The sequence below is a fragment of the Amia ocellicauda genome, chromosome 16 (genome assembly GCF_036373705.1).
Source record: "Amia ocellicauda isolate fAmiCal2 chromosome 16, fAmiCal2.hap1, whole genome shotgun sequence".
NCBI classification, from domain to species: domain Eukaryota; kingdom Metazoa; phylum Chordata; class Actinopteri; order Amiiformes; family Amiidae; genus Amia; species Amia ocellicauda.
Window position 1 is genome coordinate 16181281 of NC_089865.1, and position 18488 is coordinate 16199768.

Genomic DNA, 18488 nt, shown 5'->3' on the forward strand with positions numbered 1-18488 from the left:
ACTAAACCTTTACAAACTAATTCCCTGGCTTATCTTATCAGCCAGCACAGTCCTGCTGGAACACCGCCTGACATTCCAGCTTCCTGCTCATGAATATCAGTATGCAAAAGATGTGGATAGCGGCACTGGTCCAGTGATTACTGATGCACAGCAACACAACTCCCCAATACAGAAGTTCCCCAGTGCCCCAGCCCCCACTAAAACACACTGACAAAGCCCTGTGCCCCTTCACACACAGCTTGTTTATAGAAAACATCTGGTCACAATTACCCGCTCAGTGGAAAGCAAAGCAACAATTTTTGTTACCACTGGAATGGGGAGAACAAACAGGACATTATTTACACTTTAAAAGAAAAGACTTACTCCAACTCCGCCGCAAGGCAGCCTCACAAACATGGGTGTCACAGAACCTGCAGACAGGCGGAAGACAGAGAGGGTGGCGTTACTGACAGGAAGGGGAGAAGCCAGGGGTCTTCTGAAGCAGCACAAGGCGCAAAGGGATGGGGACAACTTCACCTAAAGTGTCGTTAAATATACATTTCCTTCAAAAAATTAGGTGTCCGATGGGAAATTGTAAAATAATTCGGACTATTGTCTAGATTATTAATATGGCAATACAATCACTTAACTAATCAATTAAACAAACAATAAATCAATTAGTTTATTACACAGTAAATATTTTGGTTCTGTACAATTTGTCAGGCTTTTGATATTCAATGTTCAATTCAGATTTTGTAATATTTACTTATGACTAAATATTCAATTGTTAAGTAGTTTTATATACTCATTAGTGAGTGGACAGAGAGGCTGTCATTACATGTGTAAGCATGTAATTACGACTACAAAGCTCTCTGAATGAAGTCATGGAAAATCATGTCGTTATTGGCACTACAAAGGTGATAATCTTGCAAGATTGCTTAGAGGCAGATTGTATTGCTGCTACGGCTGATGAAAGTACATCAAATCAGCACTGTTTAGAACAACCAAAACATAAAAACAGATATCTGTGTTAATTTGGTCAACCATGAATAATAATAAACAATTACTAAAACAAGTATATAGTGTGGTCTGGTGGATGACATGAATTAAAGTAACCTCTTACATTTGTTTTACTAGTGTTAGCAAATAAGGAAACCCTCAAGGTCAATCCCTGTATCCCTGTAATTGATTTTGGAGTTACTTTTTTCTTTTCTGTTCAGGCAGCTGCAGCCTACAGTGCTTTTCTTGGCATGTGCTCTATTTGTGTCCCCAGGGCTCAGACCCAGTGCAGGGCCTGGGTCAGCACAGTACTGCAGGGAGGTCAGATTAAAGCCCCCGCTGTACCTAGCAAGTTCTTACTGTCCAATTTCTGCCTGTTGAGTGGGTTTGTGCCATAAAGCAGGACATGGGCCTCTGAGTGCACTGTCTGCAGCTCCTCCAGGGTGGCTTTCCTGCCACGGATGCACTGCAAAAATCAAGACAGGAGAAAGATGTGAGAGAGGCCTCAGGATAGTATATCTATACATCCATCTATCTATATCCATCCACAAACAGAATTCTCGGCTAAAACTGGATTCATCCTCTAATACCACTTTGCAAAGCCCTGAATCAAGTTGCTACGCTAAAAACTGCTATTTTCTGGAACACTGCAACTTCCATTTTTGTAATAAGTGTTGCATTACAAGATTTTGCACCACAAATAAAAGCATTACCCAAAAAGAAACTGGATTCCAGCCATGAAAAAGTTATTTTTCCCCTTTTGTCATTTTATGCAGCGGCACTTTTCCAAACCAAACTAGACTGCTCCTGAACAATGGAGGCGTTCTTGTCACATGAGATGGACTTGAATATGGTTTGAGTCGGTTTCGCGAAAAGACGAAAGGTTACACCTGAAAAATGTAGCACTACATCTCAAATTTAACAGCCAGAGTAGTAAATGCTGTCAGGAGGTGAGCATGTTAGAGGCAAATATGCGCCGACAGCTAGTTAAATAAAGGCTGTGCTTTAAATGGCCCCTGTGCATTAGATTAAAGGTGTCGAGTAAAGCCAGTCTTTAATTGAACAGTGTGTGAGTGGTCTCTCTTGTAGTATAATAAACAAGTTCATCATGATGGAATCTTGCCTTGACATTAAAGCTCACAGAGTGTGGGTGTGGGGGGGCTGCTAAAGGGTGCAGTGCCAAATAAGTTGGATTAATTGGAACAATCCAGGAAAAGAATACTGTATAAGAAACATAATTTGAAAAATGTACATAAAAGATATGCATGTTTTTTGATTAAAGTATGATTATGTTGTTAATCATAATACTGGTGTTAAAAGTGACACTTCTCAATCCAGACAACCTGGTGTGCTTCAGAAAATATTTTGTATTGATTAACTGCTTCAGGAATTTCACTGGAATAGCAACCTGTAACTGTCACACCTGTTTATTCCCTGTCTGTGTATTATACTGATGGTCCACAAGGATGACAATTCTACATGTGTCTGAATTTTTGACCATCCATGATTAATTGTCTCCAAAAACACCCTAGACAAACACTGCTATTTTTAGACAGGCTCTTTTATTTCCTACGGTTTGATGCTGCCCTCTGGTGCTAAAACAATTTACTGCAGTAAAACAAATCCCATGACTGATAGAGGTCATTTACCATACCACAGGACAGGTAAAGAGTTAAAAAGCAAATGGAGCCCTGATCTATAACATCACATTGCTTTCCAATAAGAGCACAAAGATGACTTATTAATATCTACTGTGAAGGAGTGGAATTATTTGCAGTCCAAATCAAAACGTTTAGTGGTTTTCATTTTTTCTCTTCGATGGGAAGGAGCTAACAATAACCCTTTTAAAAATAAACCATCAAAAGCACTTCTTTAAAGGTGGCATGCAGTTTCAATTGAGGGCTTATAAGTAGGCTTGCTTACTTTCAATCAATGCTTATTTCTGCGGCCCCTACCTGCCTTGAAAATAGCATGTAATTAGTGTTGTTAATTCAACTCTGTTTGTCACATAATGCATGGAGTTCCAATGACAAATCATGGATTTAATTATTATTATTTCAGAGAATGAAAAGAAAGCATATGTAAGAGACTGGTTTTATCAACACAAATAATGAGATTTGCCCCCCTAGGCTCAAAGAACATATTTTTTAATGGAAAGGGACTATTAGTAAATGTGTGATTTTTCATCAGCTCTCTGCAATCTAACTGAAACACTAATATGGATTAACAATGGCCACTACAGCTTTAAAGGCAGTTAGGGACAGCAGAATTACTGTTGAAAGTAAGCAAGCCTGCTTGGAAAGAATGGATAACAAAACCGATCAATTGAGTTTAAAGCAGAGCAAAAAAATCCTTTAATTCTATTAATCCAATTTCTCCCTTTCTATTAAGACCAGTGCTTTCTAGTCTTTACAACAGCCTAAACAGACTATTGGCTATTGTGTGTGGTCACACGGCAGGAAGAAGGAGTAGATGAGAGGTTTAATTTAATTTCTCCCAGTGGGACAGCCTCCCCCGTGCACTATTGGGCTCTGTGGTTTTACCTCGCACTTGCCGCGCAGACCAGTCTCCTGCAGGCGAGACCAGATGCTCTGGATGCGGCCGGCGTGCTCTGGGTGTGTGTTGGTGTTGCCGCACATACACTGGTGCTTCTGCATCAAGCTGTCATAGACCAGGCCTGCGGGACACAGACGCACAACAACCACACATCACAACGAGCTTCACAAATCTGCCAAACTAATAGGGATTGTGTATCTTCTTTGAACACCTGTTATAATATGTTTTAATCTAAAGCTATCATACTATTAATGAAACTGAATAGGTTACAGTATGTTAATAAGATGTTTGTTCCCTCAGATATGAGCACAGGCCTATCAAATTACACCATCACTTCCATTCCCAAGTGTGAAGGAAACTTGGAAAATTGGCAAAAATAGCTTTCATTTAATATTGTTGGGAAATGTACTGCTCCCCGCTTCTAATTTGACTCTCCTACGCATTGCTTCTTAAAGCTTTCATCTGTATGCACAGTGTGCAAACTGAAAGCAAGATACAGAAAGTGCATTCAAGGACAATTGATTAGTTCTCTGAGAGAGTACGCATTAATCACATTTAAAATGGGCTAAGTAGGATGGCGGTTCTTCAGCTAGAAACCAGAGTGGCAAGAAGAAGTTGAAGCTGCCGCAGTCCATATCCCTAAAGGTGAATTCAAGTGAAACACTGACAAATGCCATTAAGATGCACTTAAAATATTGAGTTAGGAATAAAGATGTATTTTCAACTCAAATTAGCAATGATTATGGTCAAATATGCCTTCAGGGTTATACTGTGTGATCGTAAAATCAGTTTTTTTCTAAATTACTTCAGGAGACGTAAAATCAAGAAATCTGAGCATGGGGAACAAAAGGGAAGCTGCTATTTAGAATGTATCAATTCTGTAGTCATCTTGAGATCTTTTCCCTACAGAATCACATCTTGTTTGAAAATGCATGATATATGGGATTGTCAGCAATGTACATATTGTGAGCTGCACAATAGTATTATATAAACATGTGAAACTGGTGTTTAAAGGTTAGTTGTGTCAGACAAGCTTGGCTCAAGTGTGAGGAGATTGCTACTGTACAGAGATAGGAGGCAGAAAGACAAAGAGACATTTTCTGACCGGTGGTGAAGCGTGGCTTGGTGGGGGGCTCCTGGACGGCGATGGGGAAGGTGGCGGTGGCAGGCGAGGATTGTGCTCTGGAGAGAGGGCGATGGCCTCCGAAACTCACTGACAGCCCCGCTGCCTCCATAGACGCCTGGTAGTTCCTTAGCTGGTGAATCCTCTGCTGCTCTAGTAACAGGGCTTGCTGCTCAGAGAGAATGATTCAGACAGAGAGATGGTTTAAATGAAATAATCAATCAAGCTGTAACAAGATGGAGGTTTTAAAAAAGCAAATTTATAATAATAATAATAATAATAATAATACAACTTTATTTTCTATAGCGCCTTTAAAAGTTGCAGTTATTCTCACTCAGGAGAGGAACATGGGAAAACGTGTGACTGCAATCGAATTATCTACATTACTTTCAAATCTTTACCAAAGGATCTGTTAAGCATAACACTTTTTTTTTTAAATCAGTGTAAAGAAAAATAAAAAGTTAATTTTCACATTAATTAAAAATATCTTATGTGAAACAAAGCACATATATAATGAACACATTCAGCACATGACAAAAAATATAACTATATCCAGTAGGTGGTGCTTGTTACATGTCTTTTACATGGCAGACATTCAAATAAAATATTTAAATAGACCGTTGAGTAATGTAATACACACACAGTCTATATATCTACATAATATAAATTAAGAGCTTAATACTGTGAGAAACACAGACAAAAAACACAGAAGTCATTAAAAGTAGAAGGCTGAGAATTCCAGTCAGAAATAATGAATTTCCTTTGGTGAAAACACAGATATATTGTACTACCTGCTGACATTTTCAAAATGGTCTTAAGGGAGAGATCCAGATTAAAGGCAAACTACACCATGTTAAAAGTTAATCAGTTAAGCAGGCTGCATTATTAAAAAGTAAACCCTAGACCTACATTTGGCTCTGCTGAGGAAATCCTTTGGGTGCTGAACTTAAAAGGAAACATGCAGATCCTAAACATATGGGTTTATGTCTTTAAGTGTTGCTATAGTGTTTAAGTTTTGTATTTATTCACAAAATGAGAAAAAGATGCCTTGAAAGAGCACCTTGGGAGCATTTGGCGGGTGCTGGTTGGTCTTTGAGAACGGAAACATGATGCATCACTCATGACATTCATTCATGCACTCATCAAGAACTATGTTAAAACGAATGAAACTGAAGATCGAAAGATAATTGAAGAAGTTAAAAGTTAGGTCTACCATGGACAACAAATCAATGCAGATGCAGGTCTTATGGAAGAAATTAAAACGAGCGAAAATAGGAGTACCTTTGGAAGAAATGGTACTATTTTAAAAGGAAGTTATCTATTTGCTGGAAAAGAAAAGTACTTAATCAATGCATACTACCAGTACTCACATATGGCTCCGGAACCTGGCCACTAAATGTACAAATGATACAGAAACTGGAAATGACAGAAAGAACCATGGAAAGATGCATGCTTGGAATAACAAGAGAAGACAGAAAAACAATAAGTGGATCCGATAACAAACAAAAGTATGTGTCATCATTGAAACAGTGATGTTGAAAGAAGAACAGATCAAAGATGGACAAAAGAAGCTATAGAATGGATCCCAGTAGATTAAGCAGACATAGAAGACAACCTTATAAAATATTAAATAAGGTTTGCTGGTGCGAACTAGAATAGTGATGCTGTACTTCGAAACAAGTGGGCATATATAAAGAAGGTCTAACAAAGTTCCAGGATTAAAGCAATAGAACATTTTATTGTCAACATACCAAGTATGTTTAGAGGTCACCCTCAAAGTAATCTCTCTGAGAGTCTATACACATATGCCAACATAGCTGCCATGCTTCAAAGCACTCTTGGAAGTAGTTGTCTGAAAGGCCATGTAGGTCATTGGTCATGGCTCTCTGGATCTCTTCTATTGATGCAAACTGAGTTCCTTTCAATGGAGTTCTCATTCTTGGAAACAAAATAAAATTGCAAAGAGCCAAGTTGGGAGAGAAGAGAGGATGATCCAGAACAGTGAATTGTTTGTCTGCCAAGTACGCTTCACAGAGAGGGCCGTGTTTGCGGGAGCGTTATCGTGATGGAGAATCCACTTGTCCGACGCAAGCTGTTGTCTGACGCACGAAACATGTTATCTCAAATGTCCCAAAACTTGCTTGGGTCACTCTTTGTCCTGGAGGAACAAACTCCCTGTGGACAATCCCTTTGATGTGAAAAAAAAAAATCTGCGTCGCATTTCATTTCTGTGTCGTATTGGTAGATCCGGGTCTAATCTCCTGGGATGATTTTGGTCAACAGATGGCGATCTTCTGACTGAACAGGTCAGAACAAACCTGGATCCTCCATTCTTTTTGTTTGTTACTCAGGTTCTTTGGGACAGTCTTGGCTCATTCTTTTTTCATGTTGAGATTTTCGCTTAAATTCAACCTAAGAATCTTGCTGTTCAAGTTCAACTCGTCTGCTATCAGTCTGACTGTCAAACGTCGGACAGATTGGACAAATGTTCTCACCCTTCCGACGTTTTCGTCCCTTTTGGCAGTTGATGGGCGTCCCGACAGCGTGTCATCTTTTACTTCCATTCTTCTTTCTGCAAACCTACTAGCCCACTCAAAGACGTGTTATCTTGACACTGTTTTTTCCCAGTACACCTGCTTCAACTTGTTGACAATGACCGTGGCACTTTTACTTGTATTATTTGTTGTTTTCTCTCTCAAAAAAACAATCTGTCTCACAACAGCATTAGAAAGAGATCCTTAGGTTCAGCTCACCAATCATGTATTTAGAGTATACTTTTAAATGGAAAATGACTGCAAACATATAAACAAAGTATTTTAACATATAAACAAATGCATTTGTACCTAGATAATTTTTTGTTGTGTGCTTTTGTTCTGTTTTCATACCTATAGAAGTGACCGTTTTCATTTCAGTTTGGTAATTGGTAAGCAATAATATCAATAAGCAATAATTATGAGCATGTTGGGATGGCATTTAATTTTAAATGACCTCTCTTATATGAAAGACAAAGCAGATTGTACTGTAATAAGAAAATTACTATTTACCTTTGGGAACACATTGCATTCCTAAAATCACACACTGTAACATGCAGTTCTGTGCATTAGCCTATAAATACAAACCAGTGTAGGCGAGGGGAATGATTCAAGTTATGCAAATTTTGGAACGCACTGCAACCAAAGCGCTTGCTGCAGATTGCCGATTTTTTTTTCCCTTTTTGAATGTGGGCTTGTTTATTTGCACAAACAATCTCCACTGCTTATTCATCTCCTCTGTTGTTGGAGAGGAAAAATGAATAACCCAGTCTGTTTGTCCTGCAGCCATGGACACAGCAATACTTCATATTGTCTATGGAAACTATAATTACTATGAAGGAGTAAGAATATAGAGTAGGCAAGGAACACTTATGGTGGAATTGTAGTTTTTGACACAACACATCTTGAAACCTTGAAAGAATGTAATAATGTATTAGTATATATGTGTATATATATATATATATATATACACATATATACTAATACATTATTACATTAAATTCAGAATAAAATGTATAATTATTTATTATGCACACAAAATCAAATCCCTAAAAAGTCATAATTTAGTGGGAGTGTATGCCTCTACTCCAAAAAAAAACAAAAACAAAAAAGGCTATGGCCCTTACAGATCTATGCATGCATGTATGTATATCAACCCCTTCAAATCATGAATGAATGTAATGAGTGATGGGTCATGTGTCCTTTCTCAAAATACAACATGTCCCCCTAGCCCCCGCAAAATGCTCCCAAGGTGTCCATTCAAAGGTTGCATATTTTTCCCCATTTCAGGAGTAAACAGAAAACAGCGATTCCCTGAGAGAGCTGTATTAAACATGGACACAACTAAAGCAAGCCTGAAAACCATGCCTCACGACCCCAGCAGAGGGCAGGTATCCAAAACATTACCTCTGTGAACAAAACCACTGGGGACTTCATTTAACACCAAATGATACAGTGCAGTTTCAACAGTGATAATTGCTTAAAATAGCCAAGGGGGCTTTGAAAGCATTGCTGAGCTTTGCTCTCTGAGAGGGATGGGTGTGGGAGGCTGTTGAACGGTTCAAAAAATAATATTGTTTAAAAACTAAAAAACGAACGGAGAAAAAATGAACACAAAAGGCGTATGTATCTTAGCATTCAACTTGGCCGTATACTACAATGTGCATGTGGGGAATTGCTGTGGCCTAAAGCTCAATTTCTGTCAAAGAAATTGTATTCAGATTAAAACTCATCTGGGTATATGAGATTTCTACTGCCCCCTGGTGAAAATAAATCACATTAAACTTATATGTGTTACGCGTGGGTGTGTTTGATACAAACCATTCAGGGATTTTATTTTGTTTTTTTTAATCTCATTGTTCACTTTCCTGTTGTGTGAGTGAGAGTAATTTAAATATTCTGCCAAAAAAAAGAAAGAAACCAACAAATAAATAATAGAATGAGTAGAATGAGTGCTGTCAGAGGCACACCACTGCATATATGTTACAATGCTAGTGTATCTGGACACTTGAAGAAACATTAATGTAAGAATCTGAAGTTATACATTTTTTTTATAGAGCTAAATGGAAAGTTGGATTTCACAGAGGCATAAGAGACAAAATATATTACAAAGTGACAAAATGGAAGAGGAAGAGACTGATTTGCAATTAACAGGTCTTAGTGCCCATATCGGACTAAATAGTCAGTCCTCTCTCAAGGGATGCTGGGAGACGAACCTGGAATAAGACAGACGGTCTTCTAAGTAAGGAGGCTGCCTGGTTTGATAAAGATAAACCTTCTACAGTCAAGCAGAGAATAGAGGATAGAAGTATTTCTTACCCACTTGTGTTGATCCGTCATTATAGCATTACTATATCTGCTACCCTCTGGGATCAGATCTGATTGGTTTCTGTTGTCATCGTCTATCTTCTCCACAGCACCCAAAATGTGTGTTTTATACATGACAAGACAAACAAGATACATATATTTGTGTCCTTCAAAATCAGAGACGACCAAAGATAATGGGTGCAACGGATTAGAAGCACTCGGCCGATTTAATGTTTTCCGGTTGTCAAAGTGAGGCTGTGCCAGCCGTTGGTACCCACCTGTCTAAAGAGCAGCTCCTGCTCGGCCTGTCTCTTGCGGTGCTCTAGCTCCTCATGCTGCTGCTGCTGTTGCTGCTGCTCGTCCTCCTCGTTGTCCAGCGGCTCCTGCTTCACCTGCACCATGCGGGGCAGCCCCTCCTTCATCTCGCTGCCCCCCAGCACCTGGTCCGCCAGCGCCTGGTGTTCCCGCAGCTCCTCCTCCGTCTCCTCGGGGTGGCTCTCGTGTTGCCGGCCCGGCTCGCTCGGCTTTGTGATCATCTGGGGGGAGAGGAGGCACCGCTATTCAACAATCACCCAGAGACATGCTGGACAGAACAGAAAAGCTAACAATTGTTACGGTAATCCTTCATTTGAATGTGAACACTGAAAGGAAAACACAGTGACAGCCTCTATGAACCAGAGGACAGGATACAGCACCAGGACCACGAATTAGCCGAGCCAGGATAATGGGTGCTTGGCAGCACTGAAATGTTTAGAAGTAGTTCTTTAAAGTATAAGGCCACCATTAAAAAGACTTCACTTCAACTCAGATGAACTATTCTCCTCCTCAGCTGTCCACGAGCAGGGAATTAATTACCAGACTGTGGGGTGAACGGTTGCTGCTACTGAAGTACACTGAGATGACCTTAAAATTATACTTATAAAGTGAAATTAATGCCACACCAAAAAGGATACACTGGTGATTAATGCTGTATTATCTCAAATGAGCTTGCAAGCTGACAGCAATGCTTGCCTAAATGAGGAAAAGCTACCAATTTTCACCAAGAAGAGGATAAATGTGTTTTTTACTTTAGCTCAAGTGTTACTTTCCCCACATTAGAAATTACAACATTCCTAAAACAGGCATCTCAATTATATAAGTAATGGAGTGTGCTTTTAACAACTTGGTAAAGAGACAAATCACTAATGCATCCTTTCAAACGCATTAGACTCTGTACAGCTGTTCGTCTACTAAAAAGACCAAAATTTAAATCTCTCTGCAAAAGAATGTCTGATGTCTTATTTCTCGTAAAACACAAACAAATCACAAACTCACAATGTTCAACATAAAGCCTAATTAAACCCCAGCAATTTCTAAAAGGCTGTGTCACAATTGTTGCAAAACAAGTTTTGAACTGCCACACGTCACTCGTCATGGGAAACCAAACATCACAACTCATGTCATATCCTAGGGTATATATCACATTCTCGTATTTGCAGTCAAAGAAGCTTGCAGCTATGTTTAAGGTTTGACTAATGTTAAAAATCTAAATTACCTTTTAACTAGAAGTTGTTTCTCAAAAATCTATTTAAAGCTTCCAAACTGCCACTCCATTGGCCTTGCTTGCTTGCTTGCTTCTCAAATATATTGGATCTTATCCTGCTCCAGTTCTTTATTTGTGAATGCTTACTGGATAATAACTTCAAAATCAAAATGTTCTACTTTTGATACAGTAGAAGGGGTGAAGTCAATTTTAAACCCCAGTTTCTGACTGCCACATGTTTATTGACTGAAGAGAGAGCGGTTATATTCCCGACAGCACGCAGAGAGAAATGGATCCAGGTCTTTTTATTGCTGGATCAGTGTGCTTCAGTGTGTGGGGATAAAAAGCTCTCAGCACCCAGGCCTCTGCAGCACATGGGTATGGAAGTGTCAGCAAGCTAATACCTGTTACTACTTTATCTGAGCATTTCAGAGATGCACTGAGGCAATTCAGATCACCCTGCAGAGGTATGACATTTTGCATGTAAAAAGGAAACAACACTGTTCAGCTTCCATCACCGAGTGAGAGCTGCAATTTAATCCCCCCACAAAAAAGCGAACAGAGAGTTTCCTTTCTATGAAGTTTCACAGATTCATGTGCTGCTGGCCCGCCACCTTTAGCAAAGCATTATAGGAGCCGAAAATTGTGACTGCTGTGTTGTTCAAACCTGCATCATGCCTTTGAAGCAGTTGTCACTTACAAACACTCTTGCCCTGTACTTTTTTATTTACAAAACCCTCCATTTCCTCTAACCATCACACAGAAAGCAGACACAACATAATTGAACTGTTTATACATCAAATAAAGGAAAGCTGCAGTGTTAGTTGTTTTAATAAAATAATCTAATTGGTATCATAAAAAACAATGTGTTTCCTTCCATGAGAAAAAAAAAAGTTTTAACCTTAAGAGGCCAGCTTTATTAGAGCAGAGGGAATTGTCCTGTAAAACGTCTAACGACATGTACCTTTGTTGAATCATGATGTGAAATGGTAATTAGAGGTGAAAAAAAAAAAAGAAAGGAAACAAAGCATACACTAAACTACCCAAGCGCACCCCAAATCGCACGCTGCCTGATCTGCGCCCGTCCTGCGATCGCAGTGTACAGCGCAGTCTCCAGGGTAACGGCTGGCTCACACCACATCAAATACGTGCGCTTGAACGGAGTCCAGGCCTGGCAGTTGTTCCAGGCCGTGGCAGCTGTCCAGAGGAACATCATTGACGTCAGAGCTCTCTGCAATTGCCTCATCCTTGTCCTCTTCTACAAACAAGCTTTTCTTTTTTCAACCCCCCCACCCCCCCCAAAGCCCTCCCTCCCCTCATTTAAAGGGACATGCTCCCACGGCACTTCAGCTCATGGAGTTGAACTTGTGTATCCTTTTTTTTAAGCTTCTTTATCATTTCTGTTTTGTTCCATTAAAAAATGAGTATATATACTAAACAACTGGCACTTTAAAACAGACACACACAACAATGTACCCTTCCAGCTACAAATGAAAAAGTCTGCTGATGCTCTTGGCAATTGACACAAAAAGAAAACAAAATCACAATTTACTGAAGGGGTATGTATGTGACAAATCAGCACCATCTTTTTTTTTTCAGTAAACTCAGATCTAGGATCATTTAAAGAGCAAGTTAAAGAATAATTAATCTAGTATTTAATATTACTTCAATTATAAACACAAATCAAAACAAGTCGAGGCTTGTCTTGTCCTATTGACTATGGCACAGACGTTTGGCAATTTCAACAGGATATATTTAAAACTCACTTTTCCCCATGCAAGTCTTGAGGACATTACACTTCCAACCAAATAACAAGCATTGCTGGACTGAAAGTCTTAACTAGTTTACAGCACTCATGCCAAAAGTAAAGTAAACAATGTTACAAAAAGTCATTTAATTCCTTTCTAGCATATGATATCCAGTTATATTTTGTCAAACTCTTCTTTCTGTACATGAGGAAATACATGCTTATATTTTCCAGCTTCACATATGAATATCCTGCGTAGAACTAAACTGGCACATTTACATGTTTGACAATATATTCAGGTAAGAGTAATGAGCAAAAACAATGCTAGAAAAAGGATCTTGAATAAATTGTTGTCTTCTGAAGCTCAAAATCCCTCTGACACGAAGAGGATTATACAGAACTTTAATCTTCTTCATAGACTGGGGGAGTGGGAGTTGGGGGTAATGAATAAAAAATATAAAATAAAAAACTGCCCACGCTTAATCTTGGCAAGATCGCACAATCCCATGGTTACCCGTGTTTCCCTGTACACAAACGCCCCTGCAGGACACCCTTGTTGCCATAATGGCTTTGGGACCCACCTTGTTGATGTGGAGTTGTTGCTGTTGAAATTGCTGTTTGTGTTTCTCCAGGAATTGCTGATGCTGTTGCTGGATGACAAGCTGCTGCAGGGCCTGGGCGTTCTGGGGCAGGGGGGCGGACTGCGTGCGTCCCAGTGGGCGGTGCTGCCTCAGCTTGTGGATGGAGGGCGACACCCGCTCACCCCCTCCGGCCGACACGAGGGACTGAGCGTGGAGGGGCAGGGCTCCCAGGCCTGAAACATACCAGTCTAGAGGTAACGTGACAGGAGCAAGTAGGACAGCAACAAAACAGTAGCAGCAGAGAAGACAATCAGAGGGGAGAGAAAGGGGAAAACAACTGTTGAGTATCACTAAAAACTCAAAACTAACGTTACCTATATTTTGGTGCAAATTTATATTAAGAATATGGTCAAAGTAAATCAATATGCAAGATGAATTTTCTCCATGATCTACTGATGATGCCCAATGTTAAATGGAAGAGATATCTGTTTATGTAATATTTAATACTGGATATAAGGATATATTTATATTCTTCCATTTCATCCGAGTCTTTTTTCAAATGTTGTTGACATTGTTTCAATCTGTCTTTTTCTTAATCTGTGAAATTATTTGATAAAAACATGTTTTTGCATCCCTTAACATCACAGTAAAGATTCAGAATGGGTCCCTGGTCACTGAGAGAGATGCAGGCCCTTTCTGTTCCAGTGACACTTATATATACAGTTTAATTTAAACATTTTTTTTGTATTTGTTTGTTTTTCACCCATTTATCCTGGTGAGGGATCTCTAGAACAAACATGTGCAGTGGCCCAATCCTTTACCTACCAGTAACCAAGGTGTTCTGTGCAGCAGACTGCTCCAGTAGGACCATATGCTGAAAGAGGGGGTTGTGAGTGTTGCCCCCATCCCTATCCAGTGCGGAGGCGCCCAGATACGAGGACAGATGGGCACCGGGGATGAAGGGAGTGGTTATAGGCAGGCCCTGCTGGAGGGCAGGCATGGACAGTCTGTCGCCCTCCTGTTGACCGACAGCCACCTGCGCAGAGAAGGACAGAGTGACAGAGGGAAAGGGACAGTCAGTCAGCATGCTGAGCAGGTAGGTTTTATTATCAAGAGCTGTCTTTAAGAGAGTCTGAAAAGTCACTCAAATGATAGTAATTTATTTGAAATGACAATGATTTTGATATAAATTGTATGAAAGACAGACAGTCAAATGTTTTTTTTCTCCTGAAAAGATTATCAATGGATTCAAGCCCCCCAACCTTTAGATATTTAATGTTTTTGTTTTTTTGTTAAATGTTGCTAAAAAAAATCTCTCACTTTAGAACAGCTATGTGTTTTTCAGATAACTGCATTGCCATCTCTCTTAGTGAAGTTTCCCCTGATCTCCCTTAAAACTAGGTGGCAAAGCTCAGACACTGTGTGGATTCAGTCATTACTAGTGGTTTGCCTGTGGTTTTCATATTATAACCTGCTGCTTGTAAGTCAAGCGCTCCCTGCTTCTGCTAAAGTAAAGCTTTCCCTGTCACGGGTTTGACAAGGCCTTTATACCCTCGCACATAGGCTGCAGGCTATACTGGCCAACAGGGTCTCCGTACAGCGCGCACAGGCATTTTATTTATTTTCTTTGGACTTGATGACATAAATATAAGATTCTACATTGCATCAGCTCTCGGGTGTTCGTATCGTCCTGTAATGGTGTGTAAATTACTGAACATGGGTCTTGTAAGGAAGGTTAATCTTCCTTGCAGGCCTCTGGGTAGAGAACACTGACCCTACAGCGGCCACACATTAAACCCTGAGGTCAAACACCCCCAGGCCAAACACGCACTAACTCAAACTGGCAAGGTTACAGGAAAAGAGTGCTGCCGATCACTTACACTAGAGGGCCCAGTGGCTGGCAACCCTAATGTGATGTTGGGCAGAGAAGGCGATGTGTACAGAGACTGCTGGTTCACTGATCCTTCCCTGTTCACTAGCCTGTGAGCCAAGGATGGCTGGAACAGAAGAGCAAAGAACTGAGAAGCTTAGAGACATGGGGATAAATGGCAGTGTGGGTAATGTAAAAACATCAAACAAAATATACAAGTCTGTCTGGTGATCCTTAGGCTTCAGTGAACAAGAGTCAACCAATTACTTACGTAGACAATGTTTGCAATAGTTGAATTTCTTAACCCACTTAAACATGGACCATCAAATTAAAACATAAAAAAAAAACACAACATAATAGACTTATCTCAAGGGCAGTTTATTAAAAAGTGATAAACACCAAGAAGTGTGTCAGGGGGGTTTGAGAATATGGCCTGAGCAGTTTTATTTAAACACTGCTTTCTCCCTTCATCCTGCTCATACACGGCCACAAGCAGGCTGCTGCCCAGGTTGCCGGTCAAGCAGTTTTTTTTTCCCCCTATCTGAGTTCTTAGCAATAGTTACCTCCGCTGGGCTGCTGCAAACGGACCCCGTGATCCCATTTTCTGTGGTGATGTTGTTGGAGCTGTTATTAGGAGAGCTGGGCCCAGAACCCGGAGCGCTGTTGCATGCGGATTCTACAAAAGAAAGAAAGCAACAGCAAGATGAACGTTAAGGTGCAATTTAGCTGGAGGTGTGTTTATAATAGACCATTCAATATGCTGGGAAAGCTGAACCATAATTGGTGCAAAAATATAATTATATAAAGAATAAACAATGGAATCTTATGAATTCCAATCAAGCAACAGACGTTAAAGGTTAAAGATTACCTGTGACATCCAATGGACGTTTTTTTGCAGCTGTGACCGGGCCATCCTTCCTTCGTAACAGAGGGCTACTCCTCCTTTCTGTGACCTTCTGCTTTAGTCGGGATCGCAGCTTCAGGTTTGGTTCAGATGCTACGTGGAAGAGAAAATAGACCACTTAACAAGCCAGCTATTAATTTAATAAAGCATTTACTTTCTGCAAACCTTCTTTCAAAGTAATTGTATAAGTTTATCGATAGCATACTAGGGAGCAATCTATAACAGTTTATGGTCCGATGTATTTCATTTAGCTTTTGTGCATTGTACCTTAGCTTAATTTTGTTAAAGAACCACGGTCTTTATTCTGCAATACTTATTCATTTCCTTGAGTTTGATTGATCTCCACCCAAAATACATTTATTTGTAAGCAGATTTTTTCACAATGCCATAGCAAATAAATATATAAATGAAATGAAAAGATACAGAATGCAACGGCCTCTCTATTCCCCAGAAACAGAAGTAAAAGCAAGAGGCATGCCTAATCAGATATGCATTACATTTGCCTTTCTCTTTTAGTATTCACAAACACACTGATGGTATTATTCTAGACTGATTATTGCCTAGTTGCGTCACTTCAATTAGTTGACCAACCCGTGCTGTGACCAAACGTTGACCCCTACTTTGCACATCACTTTCTATGAAACACAGCATACGAATACCAAGCACACACATCTTCATTAGCACGTTACAACACGCACATGGCACGGACCCATGGGCTTTATCCGCCATTAAGAGCACTTAATAGTTGTTTAGAAAAGAACAGTAACCATTAGGGTTACACTAAGCACCTACTCAATTCCACAATCATACAAAATGTATTTTGTTGTACTTTTTTTTGGCTTAATGGTCGATAAAGTTACATGTGCCAAGCAGTTAAGCATAGTAAAGTGAATTTATTTCACACAGGAATTACAGAGCATCTAGCACCCACATATGCTTGAGTCACAAGTGAATATGGAAGAAATGCTTTTTGTGTATGTGTGTGTGTGTTGTGTATCCCAAACTGGGAGCACAATTCTCAATGGAATGGAATTTGTGATTACTAGACAGCCTTTCTGTATGTCTCATTCTTCTATGCCTTACACACATTATACATTGTCTCCTCATTGCTCCTGCTTGAATGACCATACCAATACAGTCACTCTCTTCACTACCCGTGGTCTTTGTGACATGTTCAAAAACTGTTAGTTATAACTAGCTCTAGGATTATCTGATAAAGTTAATCAGGGGTACAACTGCTACTTGAGATGATTTATCATACTGGGGACAGATTTATTAACCGAATGGTCAAAAAATGCACACACACCAAACACAAACATATATGTGCACTGTACTGGCTATCTGATTGATGCGAAGTGCTTCTGGTTTGGTAGCACATTCTTAAAGAAAGAGTGAGTATAACCTGGGGCTGCAACTGGGCTTCTGAACCCTTCCAAAATCTAAATTCAGAAGGTCCGAAAGGTTTGGAAGCAGTCGCCCCTGATCGTGACAACCAAAGCCTTCGGGTTTTCCACACAACAAACAGCTGCAGGGGATAAATAGTGCCTCACTTGAAATCACTGTCTACTCTTCTATTTTAATGAGACATTAACATTCTACGGCAATGTTATTTTGGCAGGAAAGAAGGTTTTTCAGTGTTGTGTTTAATTAAAGGCTGTCGCAGCTTGGCCGCCGACTCCCTACACGCACAGCACTTGAACTTGAACTGCCACCCCCCACCCCCCCAAGCATGACACCATCCTGACCCCACTGGGAACTTGGTGTGACGTCTCAGCTGTGCTCTGAGACTCTTGGGTCTGGCTTACAACAAAGATACTGAAGTAAATTCAGAAGATAATCACGTACAAGTGTGAACAACGGCTCTCACTTTATGCACAGCTCTTGCACAACACGTCCTCTTGTCCACAGCTATCAACACTATGTCAAATGTTTTTACTGAGTTTTACTGTTGTCTCCATCACATAAAAAGGGACACCAACAAAGACATTGTTTTAACTCAGCTTTCAGAACATTTCCCAATTAATTTGTTTTAGACAATTGAAAAAAAAAGAATGTGAAAACATCTTAAATCTTACAATGCTCTGGGTAATGTTCAATTCAGATATAACCAAAAGTCTCTAAGCAATGGTAGGTTGAGCGATTACTCTATAGCTCTTTTCTACATGTAGAAGGCAAATGTTTAATTTAAATACCGATGCAATATCATGTCTCTCTCCTGCTGTTAATTTACAAAATAATAATGCTAGTTGTTATATTTAAGTACAATAATTGGTAACAGATGCATTCTTTCCTAGACTCTGTCCTTTTCCACTTTGTCACAGGAGAACTGATCATGCTTGTTGTGGTTTGCATGCACACGTATGTACAGT

General features: G+C 39.8%; 1 protein-coding gene across 7 annotated transcripts in view; it reads right to left on the reverse strand.

Annotated features, from left to right (window-relative positions):
- hdac4 (histone deacetylase 4) overlaps positions 1-18488 on the reverse strand; it is a 189392-nt gene that overhangs the window by 28220 nt on the left and 142684 nt on the right. For 3 of the 7 annotated variants that reach the window (XM_066687226.1, XM_066687227.1, XM_066687231.1), the window contains 11 exons: positions 16084-16212; positions 15779-15891; positions 15226-15342; positions 14171-14381; positions 13346-13593; positions 9774-10031; positions 9508-9594; positions 4640-4826; positions 3522-3655; positions 1324-1444; positions 364-410 (listed from right to left, as the gene is read on the reverse strand). In XM_066687226.1, coding sequence (XP_066543323.1) covers positions 364-410; positions 1324-1444; positions 3522-3655; positions 4640-4826; positions 9508-9594; positions 9774-10031; positions 13346-13593; positions 14171-14381; positions 15226-15342; positions 15779-15891; positions 16084-16212 — 1652 coding nt within the window. The remainder of the gene's footprint in view (positions 1-363; positions 411-1323; positions 1445-3521; positions 3656-4639; positions 4827-9507; positions 9595-9773; positions 10032-13345; positions 13594-14170; positions 14382-15225; positions 15343-15778; positions 15892-16083; positions 16213-18488) is intronic. The other 4 variants (XM_066687228.1, XM_066687229.1, XM_066687233.1 and 1 more) reach the window with 4 other exon arrangements.